Here is a 21,600-nt window from a genome sequence, read left to right as displayed (position 1 = left end):
GTAAATGCCTGATTAAATATCAGTCTAATAAGTATGTCTTCTATGACCCTTCTCAGCTCTCCTCCTTCTTGGCTGCAAAAGGTCAGGGGAGTAATTAGTATGAGCTCTATGTGAAGTAAGGGCACTTTGAATTTCCTAATGGAAATCCGACCTAGTTTAGCTTACTTGAGAAATACTTTTTCTTTTTTTTTCCACAATGGTAAATTTTGAATCCTATTAATGAGGACTTTGATTAACTTGCTGTGTGAAAATTTTTTTTCTTTAGTTATTTGATGTTTGTAACTTGCTATAATTTTGCTGAACAGTATAGTTATTTTCTGGACAAGTGTGTTAACCTTGTATTGATATAAATGTAAATTTATAAATAAAAAAAAAAAAACAACTCTGTAAGAGCACTCCTTGCTTGTTACCCTAATTACAAAAACTGACTATAAATGAGTTGTCCTAGGGGTGGCGGGAAGACTAAATTAGATCAGCCTGTTAGATTCTATCTGTTAATGCTGTGGTACAAAGTTTTTAAAACTAAGTAGAAAAGACTGTGGAGATTAGTTGATAAAATTTGCTTTTTATATTTTTATTTTGCCTAACACTAACCAACAATTCCTCCTTTAAACCCCAGTCTTTAAGTTCCCAAAGCACAAAGCAAAATAATGTTCACTTGCTAGAGAAATGTCCTCTTCTCTCAGAACTTCTCAGAAAGATAGTTCAGTGAGACCTTTCCTCTTTATGTAGTTTTGAATCTAAGGGGCCATTTTCAAAACAGGCTCTTTGAAGCTAACTCAGCAACCTATGCAAATATTCTACTTCCTCACACCATAGTTAACACCTAATTGAGGTCACTGGCTGTGCTACCTCTCCAGCAACCAAAGAATACAAAATAACTGTCTTTTAGAACAAGATTTGAGCCTTTTAAAGTTTTTGGCTGTTAAGTTTCTACCTCTAGAATAGGTTTCAGTTTAAAACTATGGGGAAAGGGTTGTACTCTATAGCAACTAGTTAATAATGCTTGCTTTTCTCTCCCTCTCTTTATCTCTCTTTTTATTCCCGCTTAATACTAAACTAGATCCTGCAGTGCCTGAAAGAGGCTATCTGTTAATGCTGTGTTACAAAGTTCAAGTTTTAAAACTAAGGGGAAAAGACTGTGGAGATTGTCTGATAACCTTAAAACTTCCAAACAGGTAGAAAAAGCAACGGTCAAAGCCAGAAGGATGCTTGGGTGCATAAAAAGAGGGATGACCAGCAGGAAAAAGGAGGTGATAGTGAGGCCCCATTTAGAGTACAATGTGCAGTTCTGGAGACCGCACCTATGAAAAGATATAAACAGGATGGAGTCGGTCCAGAGGGCGGATACAAAATTAGTAAGCGTGAACAAAAATATATAGGGACAGGCTTATGAACCTCAACATGTATACTCTGGAAGAGAGGAGGGAGAGAGAACACATGATAGAGACGTTTAGACATGATAGAGATGTTTAAATATCTCAAGGGCATTTATGTACATGAAGTGAACCTTTTTCAACTGAAGGAGAGCTCTAGAACGAGGAGGCATACTATGAAGTTAAGAGGGAATAGGCTTAGGAGTAATCTAAGAAAGTGTTATTTCATAGAAAGGGTGATGGAGGCATGGAATGGCCTCCCGTTGGAGGTTGTGGAGTTGAGGACTGTGTCAGAATTTAAAAAGGCTTGGGATAAGCATGTGGGCTTGCTTAGGAAAAGGAAGTTAGGGGTTACAGAGGATGGGCAGACTGGATGGGCCATATGGCCTTTATCTGCCATCATGTTTCTATGTTATTGCAGAATTCCAGTGGTAAAGAATCGGATTCCTCCTCTGAGACTCAAGCTGAAGCCCCAGCGAGTCTCAGTCCAGGAATAAAATCCAAGGTCTGTGCTCTGATACTGATGGCACAGTCTTTCGAGTGAGGCCTAGTATTGTAGCTTAGCTGACCTTGTCAGTTTGTTACAAGGTATGCAGTTCATTGGTGTATTTGGAAAATCAGTCTCTTGCTTTCTCTCAGAGCCGTCTATTCTCTAACAAGTGTTCTGGTCTTCCCCTTTCTCTTCTTCTTCTTCAGTTCAACATTGGCATCTTTCTGGGTCAGATGATACCAATCACAACGGTGTAATTCTGTCCAGTCAAATCAAAGAGAAGCCTTGTTCTTAGCAGAGAAACTGTTATCAGATGAGCAAACCTCCCTCTTGATTCTCATTAAAATCTTGGAGCCATGGTCTCTGTGAAATATGCGTCTCCGCTCTTCCCAGGAGATAACTGGAGGCTAGTTGATAGTGAACAACGTATCCTTGGATGAAGTCATCATGGTATACCCAGCAGTAATGTTTCTTCTGTGAAAAGCTGGTTTCTGATGGTTTCAGATGTATTTACGGCAAGGGCTGTAGATTCCGTCTTGATTATAAAAGAATGGTTGAGGCTTGTATAGGCTCCAGACCAGCAAAGGTGAGATAGCAAGAAAATACCCTTATATCTGGTAAGATTCCAGTGGGGACAGGTTACATTTCTGTCCCTGTGCAGCTCTCTACTGTAGAGGTGACAGTGGACAGGGAGCAATTTTTGCACCCTGTGCGGCCATACTGCTCACACAGCCCTCAGGAAGGTCCTGGTTTCCAGCATTTTCCCTTCTCTTCTTCCCCCCATCCCCGACCTGTGCTTGGTATCTCTCCTTCCCTGTCCTCCTGTCACATCCAGCATTTTCCCCACCTCTTCCCTTAGCTTACCCTTGCTGTGGCACAGGGCCTTGAAACCAGGCAGGTGTTCAAAGGCCCCCAACATCGTGCTCCCCTCCAACATAAACTTCCTGTTGTGGAGGGGGGTGGGTGTCAACATTTCAAAATGATTGAGGATGCCAAACAATACAAATTGCGCTTCCTGGTCCCTGGACACAGTGAAGGAGCTTACTCAGTAGTGGAGACGCTCAGCATTTACAGAGCTGGCTTCTATGTGCTTGAGGTTTCTAAGTGCCCAGGCTACTGCAGAATTCTTTCTGCCTCCTGAATTCTGACACCCTATGGATGCCTAATCCACTTAGTGATTGAGCTAGCCATATCGATGACCCAAAGTGCCCACGTTCACCTGCCCCCCTCCCTTCCTCCTGCCAACTCTAATCAGACTGACAGGGAAGGGTTTTCATGGAGCCAGTCAGTGGTGGTTGAGGAGAAGATGGGGGGAAGGCTGCTCATCTCTTGGTCTTTGGCTCAGTTTAAATTGTGGTTGTACCATGGGAGAGGAGACCCCAAACCTTAGGGTGGTGTTAATGACAAAACCTTCCACATGCCCTTAGGAAGAGCTATGACCAAACAATAGAAAAAAAAAGATACCAAGGCAAAGGAGAGGGGAAGACTTAATGAGATGGAGAGCCTGAGGAGGTCAGGCAGTGGTTCAGTACTCTTTTGTGATTATTCTACTCTTATCACAATTGGTTAAAAATATAAACTCTAAACATTAGGTATCTTCCCCTTTGTCATACTAGTAAAAAAGGCCCGTTTCTGAAACAAATGAAATGGACGCTAGCAAGGTTTTCCTCGGAGTGTGTATGTTGGAGAGAGTGTATGTGAGAGTGACTGTGTGTGAGAGAGAGAGTGAATGTGCGAGTGTGTGTGTGTGAGACAGAGAGAGTGAGTCTGGGTGCGAGTGTGTGTGTGTGTGTGAGAATGAGTGTGTGTGCAAGTGCGTATGTGAGACACAGTGTGTGAGAGAGAGAGAGTATGTTTCACACAGATACAGTATGTGCAAGAGAGAGATGTGTGTGAGACTGAGTGTATGAGACCAAGAGAGTGTGTGAGTTACTGTGGGGCTGATTTTCAAAGCACTTAGACTCACAAAGTTCCACAGGTTACTATGGAACTTTGTAAGTCTAAGTGCTTTGAAAATATGCCTCTGTGTGACACATAGAGAGTGAATGTGATACAGTGTGAGGCAGAGTGTGTGAGAGACAGTGTGTGAGAGTGAGAAAGACATTGACTGTGAGAGAGAGAGTGTGTGTGTGACAGAGATGCCCCCCCCCCCCTCTCTCTCTTGTGTCTGTGCATTACTGTGCAGGACGCTGAGCTCTGGCTGTGCTTCAAGGAACTGACCAATCCTATTTAATAGAATGCACCTCCAACATTCTGAAGCCGAGAAACCTCGTGTGGTTGGTCACTTCTGCTTGTGACGAATCCGGAAGTACGTGATGTCAATTCAGGAGATGGATACAGAGAGCTGGAATGCCTCAGCCATGCAGTCAGCTTCAGAATGTTGGAGGTGCCTTTTATTATATAGGATATGTCACCTATTGCCTAATTTTCAAGTTAAATTGACCTCCCTCATGAAGAATTTAATTTGATTAATTTTAAAATACATTTATATCCTGTTTCTATCCTATGTAGATGTGGGGTGAATTGTAACAAAACGGAGAAAAGAGAACAACTTGTAGCATCATTTCTACAATATGTTTTACTAATACAAAGAAATTCTGACTAGACCTGGATCATGTCAGTTTAATTGGTTATTAACTCCTTGTAAAAGTCCACAGCTTTCACAGAAATAGCTTATAATTTTATTCCAAACTAAGATTTAGGCATCAGGTTCCATTTTTGTGGCTCCCTCTCCCCATCAGTAAAGGTTCTCCTATTTGTACTTATTAATCCACAAACGTATAGAGTATGATGAATGTTACATAAGAACATGAGAGTAGCCATATTGGGTCAGTCCAATGGTTCGTCTAGCCCAATATCCTGTTTCCAACAGTGGCCAAGCTAGGTCACAAGTACCTGGCAAAAACCAAGAGTATACACCGACACATATTTACGTAAATTTGATGGTGCCTTAACAGAAATGACAAGTTACCCAGTGCAAGGCTAGAGATTTTGGGACAGTCCTGGATTTCTGACCACCCTCATGTGTTGCATTATGGGACCTGCTGTACTGATTTCAATGGGTAGGATCAGGCACTACAAACCCCACACTACAATGGGATGTAAGGTCAAAATCAGGACAGGCCGAAAAGTCTCCAGCCTGGAACTGGGTAACTTGGCATCTCTGCCTTAACTATTGTCCATAGGATAATATGAGGTAAAATGTTTAATGGAATTTTTTTTTTGTACCACTGAAGTTTTGAAGTTAACCTTTCCCACCTCCCTGTCCTCTTGACTACTTTGCTGCAGTATTTTGAATCAACTGCATCCTGGCAGTTGGGTCTATTGGGGATTAGAGAATAAACAGACTGCAGTAGTCCAAATGAAAAATAACTATAACCAAAAGAAAACAAATAATGCTGATGCTAAACCAGAGACTTCACAGATTGTCAGATCACTGAGCTGACTACAAGGGTTCAAATACCGCTGCTGCTCCTTGTGATTTTTAGGCAAATCACTCAACCCTTCATTTCTTCAGGTATAACATTAGATTGTAAGCCTTCTGAATGCAACTTGCCTTGAATTACTACTGAAAAGGTGTGAGCTAAATCTCCCTCCCCCCTCCTCCAAAAAAAAAAGTTTGGGAAAACAGGGGTGGTCTGATAATCCAGTAGCAGCATGGATTAATTTCTTGATCTTTGCATTGAGTAGGGCTGGGACTGCTGTGGAGGTAGTATTGTCAGCCCCCTGTAGGGAGAGAATCTTGGTTTACAGTCTGTAGCAACATATGCTGACTGATACAAGTGGGGAGGGGAAGGGGAAGAGATTTGGGATTTTGTTCATACCTTTTCAGGAGTAGCTCAGGGTAAGTTATATTGAGGTACAATAGGCGTTTCCTTGTCTCTTAAGGGCATAACAATTAGAGCATTGGCCCTAGTGGAGGGTTAAGTGACTTCTTACGATCTTGGTGAGTGGCGATGGGATTTCAGTCCTGGCTTCCCTCCTTATTCTCAGCCCATTGCTCTCACTGATACGTTACTCTCTTCCACTCCGTGTGCTGGATTCTGAAGGGAGGTGCAGTATGTGCCTTTCAACAGGAGGCCATGGCTAGGATGGAGAAGCTTTATGATGGAGACAGTTGTATTCATGGCATTACATCTTCAAATAAACATTACGAGAACATGGGGCTCATTTTCAAAGCACTTAGGTGTCCATTTACTAAGGTGTGCCGAAAAATGGCTTGCGGTAGTGTAGGTGCGGGTTTTGGGCGTGTGCCAATCCATTTTTCAGCGCGCCTGTAAACAAAGCCCTTTTTTATTTTTGATGAAAATGGACGTGTGACAAAATCAAAGTTGCCGTGCGACCATTTTGGATCTGAGACCTTACCACCAGCCATAGACCTAGTGGTAAAGTCTCACGTGGTAACCGGGTGGTAATGACCTACATGTGCCAAATGCCACTCGGTGCGCGCAGCTGATGTGCGCCAGAAAATAAAAAAATATTTTTCGGGCCCGTATAGCAGACGCACCAAAAATGAAATTACCGCAAGGGCCACACGGTATCCGTGCGGTAACTCCATTTTGGCACACGCTGGGCACACATAGACGCTTACGCAGCTTGGTAAAAGGGCCCCTTAGACTTACAAAGTTCTATAGGTTATTATGGGGCTCATTTTCAAAGCACTTAGACTTTGTAAGTCTAAGTGCTTTGAAAATATGCTTCCATGCCTGATATCCAATTCAACAATTAAGCTTATGCTGAAGTGTTCCCTGTAAACTGCTTTTTCTGCCAGCAGAAACCAAAGGTTAGAGAATAGTGGGCGGAAGGTTGTGATCCTCAAAATTACAAGAGAGAAAAGCTAGGTTAAAATGCACTTGCAGAGAGCATGTAAGCTGAACTCATTATGGGTAAGTTTGCTGATTGAGTAGTTACACCATTAATTTATGGAGGAGTTTTCTATACCACCTTTCAACACACACAGCAAAGTGATGTACAATAAAAAGACCAAAGTTTTCATGTTGCTTTAATGAATGGTGTATCAGGTTGGAAATTATCAATATGGGCAACCGTTAAGATGTTATTTTACAGTTAACTCCAGTTATTGGTATCTAGGTCTGATCACATAAAATGGGACATGTTAAAATAGGTTACTTTACCATGAACTCATGCTATCTTAACAGTAGCTCATATTGATAACCACACCCCTTGGAATATGTTGAAATTTATGAAAATAATTCTGTACTTTTTTTTTTCTTTGGCTGTGGCAATCTGTTGGAAAATCAACTTACTGCCAATTTTAAGTTAGTAAAATGTTTATGCCACTCATCAGGAATAGAATTACTGTTGCCAGTGGAATGGTCTTAGGGTGCACAAGAGAGAGAGATTCATTCTCCAATTAATGATATACGGCAGCTAAGATGTGTAAACCTTGCTATGTAGGATTTAATATTAATTTTTTTTTTCAATAGCTCAGAGAAACCATGTATAAATTTTGTCAGGAGAACCTGGCCCCAAAGGCCCAACAGATTGACCTGGACAATGACTTCAAAGACATGAAGGTGGGTCTCTGTCCGTGTTTAGTGTATGTATGCTTCTCCATAAATGAGCAGGAGTCGTCAGCCATACAAGTAGGCCATGTCATCAGATGGCACCAACTTAGGGCTTTTCTTTCACAGTTGTAAAAAAGCCTAGAAGGCCTTTTCTGTTATGTACAGATTTTCTGCTCTTTCCCCAGCCATGCAGGCTGTCTTCCGTTGTATAAAATAGGTTAATGAGGTCAACTGTAGAAGGCAGAGTGAGTGTTTGTGGATGCAAATTCTGGTTTATTCTTGAACAACAAACCTTATTGTGAACCCAGGATCTGAAGTGACTTTGAATTGCTGTTAAGTGGCATATTAGTTGTGCATAACCTAGGGATGTGCTTAGAAAAAAATGTCTGATCCAGCCCTGTCCCTACTCGCCACCTTGAAAAAGAAGCGAAGTATTCCCAAACTTTTACCTCATTTGTGTTTTCTTCATGGGACAGGAATGATCCTTGTAATCCAACGGAATAGGTAGAATCTATTATCTGCAAAACATATATCTTTCTACCTTGTATACAATGTGTTTGCAAGCGACTATGGCATCCCCTGGGCAATAAAATTTTCAACAATCACACAACAAAAACAAAAACGTGGAGAAAAAAAGACATCAGGTATTACAGAAACACCTCTTTGTCAAAGGACAAGCCTTTTGTATAATAAGGGAACCATATCAATCATGTGTCTTCAAAAAAAACTCCACAAAACTCTTTTGCCACTGGCTTAACCATGTGCTCTACAAACACTTGTAAAGGAGACCTAAATAACCCAATTTATACCGCCATTTTTTGAACCAGAGTAAAGTGGAGACGGCGAGACGTTATGAGCTTGGACTTTTCTTACTCTTATAAATATTCCCCTGAAGCAGCTATATCATAGCGAAACATGGCGACCCTGTCGGGACTTTACAGAAGTGTGGAGTACAGTGTATGCGAGGCTGGGTTCATAATATAAAGTTGGATAATTCTTCAGCCAAGATAAGTACTCTTTCCAAGCCTTATAAATTGGGTTATTTAGGTCTCCTTTACAAGTGTTTGTAGAGCACATGGTTAAGCCAGTGGCAAAAGAGTTTTGTGGAGTTTTTTTTGAAGACACATGATTGATATGGTTCCCTCATTATACAAAAGGCTTGTCCTTTGACAAAGAGGTATTTCTGTAATACCTGATGTCTTTTTTTCTCCACGTTTTTGTTTTTGTTGTCTGATTGTTGAAAATTTTATTGCCCAGGGGATGCCATAGTCGCTTGCAAACACATTGTATACAAGGTAGAAAGATATATGTTTTACAGGAATGATCCTCCCATTACCTCTGCTCCACCAGGGTTCTCCACGCCATTCTATATTACCCCAGACTTTATTGTAGACCGTAATAGTGTGTATTAGGCACGTGGTGAAACTGAGATTGTAATCATCCATTATAATGGGATGAGGCAGGCTTATGTCTTAGCCCACATAAATCCTTTTTCTGAAGGGGATCACATAACATGCAGCACCATGGTGTTCCCACCACGTCTACATTTTGTGGTTGACCCAACTGCATTGGAATTTGGGTCCTGTTAAATGGTGATATTTCCTTCCTCCCTGTTGTATCATAAGTAGAAAGTAGCCCCTTGAAACTTACAGCTTAGCTTTTATATTATAATTGGTATGTTTTAGATTGTTCTTTTTAATTGTAACCTAGGCCTCCATGTTCCCATTTTGCTAACTCCCCCTGCTCAGTTATTTTATATTGTACACCACCTAGATAAGCACTTTTATAGGCAGTTTAGTGAATAAGAATAAACTATGAACTGTGTGCAAAGAGCACCTGTTAACAGGTAGGCAAGTTTAGTTTTCTGTAATGATAGGCTGGATGAGTTAGCCATGCAAGTGGGAATCCCCAGCAAAATGTCAGCTCCAAATGAATAGAAGAAAATACTTTTGTGTGATAACTCTCCTTTGCTGTTTCAAGTTCCCCCTTCCCTTAATATAAGAAGACAACTTAAAATGAGAGTGGACCTGGTATGGGCCGTAATCCCCTCAGATAAACTGAAGTACACGCTAACCAAACCCATTGTTAAATTGGGAGCCCATTTTAAGCAATAAAGGGAAGTAAATTTTATGGGCAGAAATCCACATCACAGCCTTGCTAATCTTAGATAGTCATGGCTGCATCAGTCTTCCCTTATTTTTAGGTTCCCTCAGCCCCCCCCCCCCCAAAAAAAAAAACTCTAAATTCCTAATACCCAGTTCTGTTGCTTTCCTGACAATCCTTTGGACTGTGGATCCCTTCAGAATCCAGTGAGCATGCTCCCTGATTCTGACCAGTAAGCATCACCATTGTATAACAGCTTGAGCCCCTTCCCACAAGCAGTAAACATTGTCACCATAGAATTCCAGTCCATGGCTTTGATCTCCTGTGTGGCAGTACACATTGGGCTTATTTTGATAGTTCTGTTTTGTGTTTGTAGGCCTTTTGGAAGAAGCTGGGGGACTTAGGAGTGCTAGGAATCACGGCTCCTGGTGAGTCTATCCTTTCTTCTCATTCTGGATCTCTCCCTCCTTTTTTTTTTCTTCCTTGTTTTTATGGTAACTTCTTCCTGGGTACACTGGAGTGTTTTGTGTTAAAAGCTCTGTGTAGTTTACTCCTAGAATTCTGTGCCATGCAGAATTTGGCCAAGGACCTGGAAGTGATACCCATGTGGCCAGAGAGGCCACATGGGAAGGCACTTGGGAAGACGCACAAAGGTAGTGAGGCAGCAGTCAGGAAGAGGTGGGACAACAATGTGGCTAAGAAGATGGAGTTTAGTGGTTTGAGCTGGGAGGGCTGTAATGCAGGCCTTGACACTTCTATTAAATCTAGGAGCCAGCTCAAAAACTTAGGAGCCAGCAGTAAAGACCTCCTTTGGCACCCCTCCAATACTGTCTGCAATGATTCTTTTTTTTTTTTTTTGGGGGGGGGGGGGGGCAATGAGGGGCGAGAATCCCCTCCCAGATCAGCAATAGCACTTTTAGAAACTGATTTAGTAGGCTTTTTTCCTATTCTGTGTCTGTGAGTAAAGAAACTTCAGTAAATCTGTCCCAGAAGCCAGTAGTCTCCTTTCCTAAAGTATGCCATCAGCTGTGTGACAGCACCACCTTTAGGTGAAGCAAAGAGGTATAGTCCCCCAGCAGCACACCATAAGGTATTAAAGCCAAACAAGTTCTGCATCCTCACAGCCCCTTGGTCCTCCCTCAACAACGGGTGCAGAGCCAGAAAACTTCCTCATAAAACTCACCGTTCAGAAACATTTCTAATTCTAGTGTAATCTTGTTAACTTCAGTGTAAACTCTCTAATTCCCAGACACATTGTGAAGCAATACAACCCTACAAAAAAGTCACTCAGGACCTAGATCAGTCTAGCATGCCTGCACTAACTTCCAAAACAAAGTCTCTACCTACATCCTCTTGGCACAGCGAACCAAATTTCACAAAGTTGTCATATTTGCAAGCCATTGGCCAAATGACTGAAGTGCCAGAAAATGCACTTTCTACCCTTTAAATGCTGTACATTTTAGTGTAGATATAGGAGAAGAATATAAGGACCATGGCAGGATTTACTACATAAAGCATTAAAACAAAACCGTTCCTTTGTCCCTACATTGCACATGTCTAGCCTGTCCCCTTCCCCACATACAAAGCCAGCCTGTCCATCTATCTGCCACCCCTTTCTGCTCCCTCCTTTCACACACACGTACAGCCAACCCATCCCTCTCCGTCATCCCTCTTTCCCCAATTTTTTTTTTTTTGTTACATTTGTACCCCGCACTTTCCCACTCATGGCAGGCTCAAAGCGGCGGGCAATGGAGGGTTAAGTGACTTGCCCAGAGTCACAAGGAGTTGCCTGTGCCGGGAATCAAACTCAGTTCCTCAGTTCCCCAGGACCAAAGTCCACCACCCTAACCACTAGGCCACTCCTCCCCCTTGGCCATTTCCCTTGATCTTTCTGCAGCTTTTGACCTTATAGACCACTCCCTTCTTCTTTCTCATCTCTTGGGCATTGCTAGCGACGTTCTCTCTTGGTTCACTTCTTTTCTGTTTCATCGTTCTTTTAGATCTGCTACCTTTTCTTCCTCGTCAGCTACTAGGAAATTTTCCTGTGGTGTTCCCCAAGTTTGTATCCTTTCTCGTTTACTATTTAATCTATTTCTGAGCCCTCTTGCAGCACTCATTCAGTCTTTAGGTATCACAGCATATTTTTATGCTGATAATATCCTTCTTTACCCGACCTACCCTTCATATCCTACCCCCTCTTCCATAGCTGTGTTACAGACCTGTTTAACTTAAGTAGCAAAATGGTTAGAAGATCACCGCTTAGTACTCAATGCTGACAAGATGATTGCCTGCTGGTTCACTGGTACCCTGTCTCCACCTACATCTATCTCTGTATTTGGGACCCAGGTCACCCTGGTCTCGAATTTTTGCTATATTGGGATCATTTGGGATTCTACCTTTTCTTTTCATCCACAAATCTCTCAATTATCTAAGATTTCTTTTTTTCCTGTTTTGTCAGCTTTGCGCTGTTCATCATTTTTTTTTCAACCACAATACTTTCCACGAATTGATTCTCTCCCTTTTTACGTCACAACTCGATTACTGCAATATTGTCTATGCTGGCCTTTCCCAATCATCACTAAAAAAACAAAAACAAAACTCCAATCTCTTTAGAATATCGCTGTCCATCGTCTTTGTCACGCCCTTCGCTGTGATCATTGTACCCCGTTTCTTAATCAGCATCACTGGTTGCCTGTAGAGTACTGAATAATTTACAAAGTCGCCCTTCTAACTTTTAACGCACTTAGGGTTGATCTACCAGACTATCTTGCCTGTTTCACCATTCCTTATTCTCCTGCATGGGTGCTGTGTTCCCTTGATGATCATTGTCTTGTCCTCCCAGGTCCTAAGTTTGGCCATTATGAATCAACTAGGCGTTATTCCTTTTTCGTCTTATCTCCTCACATCTGGAATAACCTCTGCTCCTTCCGCGCTGAATCCTACCAATTTTAAAACCGAGCTAAAGGCATGGCTGTTTAGGCAGGCTTTTGAAGTGTCTGATTAATGTGGAATCTCACCAACTGGAGATCTTCATCTCTACCTTTTATCTTTCTTGACTTACTCCTCTCTGTCTTTTCTCTTTTTCTCTTTGGAAGAATGTTTATTTATCATTCTTTTCTTGTTTTCTATTTTTTTTATTAGCCTGTACACTGCTTCGTTCTGCCGTGGCAGCTTGAGCAGTCTAGAAAGTCTGAATAAACCATGGCCAGACTGGCCCTCTCTTTTTAACCCCTCCCAATACACATTGCCACCTCTTTCTACCCCACACATTTCACACACCTACAGCCAGCATATCCATCTCTGTCCCCCTTCCCGGTGCAATTGACCAGCATATTCATCTCTCTGCCTCCTCACCCAGTGCATACTATCACTTCTTTTCTTTCTGCACTATCCCACACACATACAGCCCAGCCCATCCCGTCCCTCTCTTTTGTGTCCTCCCAATTCAACAGTGCTAACCTGATCCTCTTTTGTCCCCCCTTCTGTTATGTGCACTGCCACCTCTTTCTGCACTCCCCCCTCCTTCCCCATGCACACATCTACAGGCAAAATGTCCCTCTCTTGTCTCCCCACACAGACACATACAGCCAGTCTGCCCCCTCCCTCTTTCTCTCTCTATGCCCCTCTCCATTACACATGGTCAGCCTGTCTGTTTTCTAAATGCACACTGCACCTCTTTCTGCCTCAAACACACACCTACAGCCAGAATATTTGTGTATTTCCCTCCCCCAGCCAACCTGTTCCTTTCTGTTTCCCCAATGAACATGGCCAGCCTGTTCATCTTTCTGACCCCCCCACACACACACACACATAACACCCAGCTCATCCCTCTCTTGTCTCTTCCCCCCATGCATCATACATACTACCTTGCACACCTACAGCAGACATACCTTTCCCTGTCCGTGACCACCCCCCTCCCACACACACACATACAGCTGGGCCGTTCTTCTCTTGCCTCCTCACTACATAGACACATAGAGCTAGCACATCCTCGATAACCAGCAACACATCCCTTTCTCTTTCCTTCCCCATTAACACCTTCTTTTTTTTTTTTTTTTAATCTTCCCAACACAGCATACAGGCAGCACCATTTGTTTCCCTGTAAAACTCACCACACAAAGGCATTTCTGTATCCTGATGTAATCTCACTAACATAACATAAACCTTATTAATACTAGGTAAAGAATGAAATGGGGATAGGGACCCACGGTAAATCTGCAGTTAAAAAAAAAAAAGTTACCACAGGTGCTTGAATAATTTTTATCTCCCCGTGAGGTGGTAAAAAGCCTTGTCTTTCAGTCCAAAAAAAAATACTGTGGGTCCGGCATCACTGTCTGTCTTACTCTCCCCCCCCCCCCCCCCCTGCTGAGGCTCTCTACTTGCATTTGCAGCTATAAGGATATCAATAGAAATCAAACAAAGTAAAACATGGAAAAGAAAATAAGATGATACCTTTTTTATTGGACATAACTTAATACATTTCTTGATTAGCTTTCGAAGGTTGCCCTTCTTCATCAGATCGGAAATAAGCAAATGTGCTAGCTGACAGTGTATATAAGTGAAAACATTCAAGCAACACTATGACAGTCTGACAGGGTGGGAGGATGGGGGTGGGTCGGAGGTATGCATGGGGACATCAAAGCATATCATTGATATTCTAACAGGATGGGTGTGGATAGATGAGGGGTGGGGTGATCAACAGAGACATACAGCTTTATGGTTTATAATGGGCTAGGAACCCCAGGTCCTTGTTAAGTCCTTTCTGTTGGTGTTAAAATATTCAATCATTCTGACTTCAAAGGTCTTACGTTCTTGTATGGTTTTAAAGTTACCTTTCAGTATTCTCACTGTGAAATCACTGGTACAGTGTCCTGGTTCTGTGAAGTGCTGTCCCACCGGGGTGGGGGCCCTACTGGCTGTATTGTTCATGTGATGTCTATGTAAATTGAATCTTGTCTTAAGCATCTGGCCTGTTTCTCCAATATAGCATCCTTCATTACATTTTTTACACTGAATGATATATACCACATTGGAAGATGAGCAAGTGAAAGATCCCTTTATGTTGAATATCTTTCTTTTGTGGATGACTGTGGGGTCCTGTGAAATATTTTGGCATAGTTTGCAACTGGATAAATTACAGGGACGTGTGCCCTTCTGTTCCTTTTCAGTCTGTGATGGAAGTTTACTTCTGATTAGCTTGTGTTTTAAGTTGGGTGGTTGTCGGAAGGCCATTACTGGTGGGGATGGGAATATCTCTTTCAGTAATTCATCCTCCTGGAGTATAGGTTGTAGATCTCTTATGATTTTCCTCAGTTTTTCCAGCTCTGGATTGTATGTCACTACAAGGGGAATTCTGTCTGTGGATTTTTTCTCCTTGTACTGTAGCAGATTGCTCATCTTCCAATGTGGTATATATCATTCAGTGTAAAAAATGTAACGAAGGATGCTATATTGGAGAAACAGGCCAGATGCTTAAGACAAGATTCAATTTACATAGACATCACATGAACAATACAGCCAGTAGGGCCCCCACCCCGGTGGGACAGCACTTCACAGAACAAGGACACTGTACCAGTGATTTCACAGTGAGAATACTGAAAGGTAACTTTAAAACCATACAAGAACGTAAGACCTTTGAAGTCAGAATGATTGAATATTTTAACACCCAACAGAAAGGACTTAACAAGGACCTGGGGTTCCTAGCCCATTATAAACCATAAAGCTGTATGTCTCTGTTGATCACCCCACCCCTCACCTATCCACACCCATCCTGTTAGAATATCAATGATATGCTTTGATGTCCCCATGCATACCTCCGACCCACCCCCATCCTCCCACCCTGTCAGACTGTCATAGTAATGCTTGAATGTTTTCACTTATATACACTGTCAGCTAGCACATTTGCTTATTTCCGATCTGATGAAGAAGGGCAACCTTCGAAAGCTAATCAAGAAATGTATTAAGTTATGTCCAATAAAAAAGGTATCATCTTATTTTCTTTTCCATTTTTTATTTTGGTTGATTTCTATTGATAACCTTGAGTGGACTAACACGGCTACCACACTCCTCTACTTAAGATGGAAGGTACAGCCATGAGGAGAATCGCCCCCCCAGGCCTGGGGGCCTTCCCTCTGTTGACTCTTGCCTTCTGATGTAACTTTCTAGTATCTGACAGTTACAGTGACCCTGCTGATTGTAATCACACTGTCCTGCACTCTTATCATGCACTCACACAATCACTTCCATACAAGTTACTGCATCTCACACGGTCTCTGACAAGTTGTGATGCACATACCCTCTCTCTGACTTGTGCAGTTAATGGAAAGTGTGCTGTATTTTCACTGAACATCAGTTTTCTTTCATGTGTTCTGAATCAGCTACAGAAACTAAGGAGCTGACATGATCCTGTTCCCTTTTCTGGGACTTGCAGAGCTGCTGTAGTCCAGGGACAGCTAGGACACCAGAGAGAAAGATTGGAAGCAATGCTTTCCTTATTTTTCCTACTGACTGAGCTAGAAGTGACCTCCTAGTGCAGGTACACAGCGTGTGGCCTCGGGGCTGGGCTGGCCTCTTATCTGTGAAAACCATCATCTCTGCCCCAGTGAAGGTTGGAATCCTGTTGCACCACTTCCGATTGCCTCATTGTATTTGTGTCGACACCATGAACAGGTTTAAAATACTTAGTGGCATATTGTGAATCATGAGATCAACATCAAGAAGAGCCAATGCTTCTCTTTAGGGTCCTCAGTGGATACTCCTTACGAGAATTGTTGCTAGACAATGACACAATTTTTTTATTTGCAATTTCCCAATCTGACTTCACCAGCTAGTGTACCTCCTCCTCAGATTTGTTCGTGCATCTCCCCCTTCCCACCCTGTGTATGTAGTCTTGCTTTGGTCTATCACAGAATACATTAAACTCCAATAAGCTATTATTTATTCTAATTTGTTATCTCAGTATTGAAATTGTCTATGTAGGGAAGATGGGAATATATCAGGACTGAATACTCACCTGTGCCTGCTTTTCTTTCAGTGGAATATGGAGGATCTGATATGGGATATTTGGACCACATCTTGGTGATGGAAGAATTGTCTCGAGCCTCAGCTGCTGTTGCATTGAGTTATGGTGCCCACTCAAATTTGTGCATCAACCAGTTAGTGCGTAATGGCAATGAAGCGCAGAAGAAGAAGTACTTACCTAAGGTGATGTGGACTCCTCCTTCTCTGGTTGTGGGAGGGTACTGTTTTAATATAGGAGTTCAGAGACCTCAAATCTGACTCCATCTCTAAAGAACACTAGTACTGGGGTAATCAAGAAGTTGTGAAGTTCTAAAAGGAATTGCCACTGAGAGAGACGTTAGGTCTAAGGAAAAGATACCAGCCTTATGACAAACTGGATTTAGATTACAAGTTATACAATGCAGCGAAAGATAGCCTGATACAGCAAAAGCATTTATACTTACAGCCTTTCATCATTAAGTGAAGCCCACAGATCATCATTTGGGATGAGGAGTTTATTTGCCAAGATACAAGTCAAATCAGTGATTGAAAACAGGCATGTACAATCAATTAATTATAGGAATATAATAATCCAGCTGCAAACTGGTGTTAATTAGTTCCTAATCTTTTATAATTTCTTTTACCAATTAAAGGTTTTACAAGGGAAAGCAATTAGGTAATTTGTCAATTCTGCTGGTCACATTGGTTTCCCTTGGAGAGAGAGAGTGGCAACCCTTCTCTCTAGCTCAAACCAGGAAATACTCTGATTTTTATAGGTGCCCTCAGGATATGGATAATATGACAATAGATATACCTGATTGGATCTATGCTAATGTCATGGTTACTACTGATTGGCTCATACTAATGAGTAGCTTCTATCTTGCTAACATGGTTTTGTCTGTAGCTCGCTTGACCACAAATCTTAAGCAAGACCCTGCATCCAGCTACACCTTTCCTTTCTCACACCATGGCTGACCACAATGTCACTCTGTCCTTTGGACCCCCACCCTTGTGTTTCCTGTTGTTCTCTGCAGTGCTCCAACACTGGGAGTTCAAGCAAGAGCCACACAGGCCTGTAAGCTTTTTTTCCCTCATTTTAGAGCCTGAACCAAAGTCTAGGCAGGGGACCAAGGCTCATAGCTGTAGCATTTTTATACAGTAGTCAGCTGGGTCCACAAGAGCAGGTGAGAGAAAGGACATAAGAAAACACAGACACCCTGAAGGTAGGCAGGAGCAGCAGCCAGACAAGCCAAAGAAGATTTGAACCTAAGGATGGATGGGAGCTTTGGAGCTGGATATATGAGGAGCATGGTTTATCATCCAGATAACATTTAATTGAAGAAAAGTATACAGTGAGAAGGGCAAGCAAGGCATACAGACGAGTCAAGGTTTAACAATAAGACAATTAAATACATAAAATTTAACAGATAAAATCCAATATGTCCAGATTTTGGCAATAGTTTCTATACCCTTGATGCAGGGTAAGACAAAAAACAAATAGAATAAATCAGTAAATTAACAAAAATATTTCATATCCAACAATCTTTCATTAAGAACATAGAGATAAATTGCACATGCCAGTTCATAGGACAGCCTTTATATATAGTGGCATGTCTTCTTGGCAAGCTGTCCTCAAGAGTTCTAAGATTCCTGTCCAAGAGAATCCAGAGCCATATGTGCTTTTGGTGTAGCTGTAGTTCAGCAGGGATCCCTTGTAAGTGTAATGTACACTCGGGGTGAAATTTCCAAAGTCTACACAAAAGAAGACTCACTCAGATAAAGTCTCTTTAAATGTTTCTTTACTTTCTGTTCAGAAAGAAGAGAGCCTCAAATCGGGCAAACAATGAGCTCCCATAAGTCCTCCAGTGATTTGTCTTTAATTTTTTTATCCTAAACAAATCAGGCCCAACTTATTCCCCCAAAGCCCTTTTCTTCCAGCTCAATAGTCAACAACAGTCTTTGAACAGCTCTCCTAATTTCCTTCCCTCTCTCGGGTCTTCAGACTGACCAGCTTTAAACTAGCATTTCTATAGTTGGCTAGCTTGGTTTGTCACAGCCCCACCCACAGGATAGATTCTTATTCAGAGTAGGTTTGCTATCCTCCACTCCTGTGGCTGTGAAAAAGGAAAAGTTTATATATATTTGCTTAAAATAATTTCAGCTCCTTATGCAGTAGTCTGCCAATGGTCCAGCACTAGGGGTTCCTGGTAATCTCTAGCTGTTCCCACTTCCATGGATTCAAGTTCAGCCTCTTCAGCAGCCACAGTATCCTTAGGGTGTGGCAGTGGAACATCACCCCGCCTTGCGTGGGAGGCAGTCTTTTGTGGCTCCAAGGAAACTGAAGCTCCTCCTCCTCTAAGGTGATTGGTTCCCTTTTAAAAGCAGTGAGCGGTCTAGATAATACATTGCAACCTCCCCATCCCTGGTTCTGCAAGAGTCTTTTTATTTTATGCTGGGTTTTTTTTTTACTGGTTAGGGAGTTTTCCTTACTTCTACTCTTGCTTCCTCATCGCAGTTATACATCCCTGGCATAGGTGCCAATATTTCTAAATGATTGGGAGTGTCAAACATGATACAAATTACCCCTGCTTGGACACAATGAAGGAGTCCACTCAATATTGCGGGTGCTCAGTACCCGTTGCACCAACGGTGCTGGCTCCTATTATCCTTGATGCAGGCACTCATTGTTAATTATTAAACCTTTTATATTTTTTAAACTGTTGATTTTATTTATTAAAGATTTTTAAACTGTTGAATTTATTTATTTGTCAAAATTGTCTATATACCTTACTTGCTCTGTTCACTTTGTCATGTATGGTGGTTTTTTGCCTCTGTTTCAAGAAAATTCGATACACTTGTAGAGGGAATGGACCAGACCTAATGTACTCAGACCAACCTTTATTGTGATTTTTGTATCATCAGCTGATCAGTGGAAAGAATATTGGCGCTCTGGCAATGAGTGAATCGAACTCTGGCTCTGATGTAGTTTCCATGAGGTTAAAAGCTGAGAAAATAGGTAAGCCATGCCTTATGTTCCTATCCTGATTCTGTGTTTATGGTGATCAAAAAGGCAGTGGTCCACAGTTTTCTTGGGTCAACCATACCAGGGCCAGAGGAATGCAAAGAAAAAGGAAGCATTATCAGTCAATCTTCATCTGGTGCATCATATCCCACTCTGGGTCTAGAGCAGTGGTTCTCAAATCTGTCCTGGGGGACCACCAGCTAGTCAGGTTTTTAGGATATCCCTAATGAATTTGCATATGAGAGAGGTGACAGGCATGCAGATCTCTCATATTCATTAGGGATACCATGAAAATCCGACTGGCTGATGGTCCCTCAAGGCAGGTTTGAGAACCACTGCTACGTTCCTTTGGAGGCATGGTTTCAAGAGTGGGACACAATGCCCCAGATGAAGTTTTACTGATAATGCTTCCTTTCTTTAACTGGGCTCATTTTGCACCCTTGCATTCATCTGGCCCTACCAAAGTGGCCCATCCTGTATCGAAAGACTAATCTGTTAAGATGTAAGGTTATAAATCTACAGACCCTTATTTAACTGCCCAATTCAGTTCAAGAAATGCATTCATATGTTCAGGTGTTGGGATTTAAATTACATTGTGGAAAGATGTAAGCACTTAATTTAGAAGCTCAAACGTTGCCATCACATCAGGAAAATTTTCCATGTCACCATACAAGTCAATATTTGCTAAAACTACCTTATTTACTTCAGATGCTTTCCTTTCAAGTTTTAAAATTAAATTTGCTGTGCAAAATCACATGTTCCACTGCACATGGAATAGTAAAACTCCTCATCAAGTTAGATTAATTTTATTTAGAAACAAATTAAAACAGAGGGATTGGTGTTCCAGAATCGATACGGTGCCATAAGTCAGGGTTTCACAAATTTTTTTTGACTTGAGGAGAAAGCAGCAAGAGACATCTCAACTGTTCTTTCAACTTAGAGGCAGAAAGGTAGGGGCATCCCCTTTGAGGTCTGCCACAGCTCATTAGGTCCTTATTTGCTAAGGTTATTTTTCCATTCTGTGTATTTTTACAAAGGCTCAGTAAATCAGACTCCTAAGTGCCACTACACAGCACTGAAAACAACCAACACCTTTCCTGTCCTCCCATAAGCATGCTGTTAGCCTATAAACATCCCCTTGATAACTGTGCCTATTGAATCTTGAACAGCTATGCCTGTCAGGATTCAGTAGTTGGGGATGAGGGAGGGATTTCCAGGAACTTTGCAGCCACCAGTATCTGGAAAATAAGGTAGGTTTTTTGGTTTGTTTGTTTTTTTTTTTAGTATTCCCTGTGGTTGTGACATTGTCTCAAATGCCCTAGAAGCCCAGTTCCATACTCTAGTTCACTGGGAATTCTACCATCTTGGTGGTGATGTGGAATATCTCTGTGCAAGAACTGACCATCCACGGAGAAGCCCACACACTGGTTATGTGTTCCCCTTGTATCCAAACTGCTTTCAGCATTATGGGTTGTAATGCAGGTCAGAATTGAAGAAGGTTGGGTGATATGTCCTGTGATCAAAATACTGAACTCCTATTACAACCAGGCTCACTTAATAAGCTCTTGCTCATGTATTAAGGACTACCATAGAAATTGAAGGGCCATATAATCGGAGAGGGCATTCCAGCATCTGCAGCATAGAAACAGTGATCCATTAAAATGTAGCTGTTAGGAAAGTGCTCCTTTTTCCTCTTCAACCCCCCTTCCTATCCTTTATCCTCTCACTAGGTTTCACACTAAATTTATGGCAGGTAAATCCACAGGCACAGGGGGTCGGAAATCATTTCATGAGTAACACTCTGCATGCTTTCCTCTCTACTCCCTCCTTGCTGGGCTGGCTTTTAGTGATTCTGATGAATGTTTCAATTTTTGTCATAAATTCTTCCTTGAAACTTAATGATCAAACCATATAGCTTGCTCAGTATTGCTATGTAGAGTAGCACCTAGTGGTTGAACTGTGTAGTTTTGTTAGTTTCTGTGTTTATGGCTTTCTAGTGTTGGAGAAGCATGGCAGTACCTGTTGTCTTGGGCCGGTGGCACCCTGTGGTTAAACTGTAAAATCCATCCTTTGAAGTCTGTT

General features: G+C 41.9%; 1 protein-coding gene and 1 long non-coding RNA gene across 2 annotated transcripts in view; one reads left to right on the top strand and one right to left on the bottom strand.

Annotated features, from left to right (window-relative positions):
- The window catches only part of IVD (isovaleryl-CoA dehydrogenase), a 98,841-nt gene that overhangs the window by 22,460 nt on the left and 54,781 nt on the right, over positions 1 to 21,600 (top strand). The window contains exons 2-5 of the mRNA XM_030215155.1: positions 7,314 to 7,403; positions 9,874 to 9,925; positions 16,531 to 16,700; positions 19,419 to 19,512. Of these exons, the coding sequence (XP_030071015.1) occupies positions 7,314 to 7,403; positions 9,874 to 9,925; positions 16,531 to 16,700; positions 19,419 to 19,512 (406 nt within the window). The remainder of the gene's footprint in view (positions 1 to 7,313; positions 7,404 to 9,873; positions 9,926 to 16,530; positions 16,701 to 19,418; positions 19,513 to 21,600) is intronic.
- On the bottom strand, positions 1,470 to 19,412 carry LOC115477982. The gene is made up of 3 exons (XR_003943410.1): positions 18,339 to 19,412; positions 12,237 to 12,239; positions 1,470 to 1,480 (listed from the first exon to the last, which is right to left on the bottom strand). It is a non-coding gene; the product is annotated as an uncharacterized LOC115477982 (long non-coding RNA).

This window comes from Microcaecilia unicolor, chromosome 9, assembly GCF_901765095.1.
Source record: "Microcaecilia unicolor chromosome 9, aMicUni1.1, whole genome shotgun sequence".
Lineage (NCBI taxonomy): Eukaryota > Metazoa > Chordata > Amphibia > Gymnophiona > Siphonopidae > Microcaecilia > Microcaecilia unicolor.
This window is presented reverse-complemented; position numbering and strand designations above follow the sequence as displayed.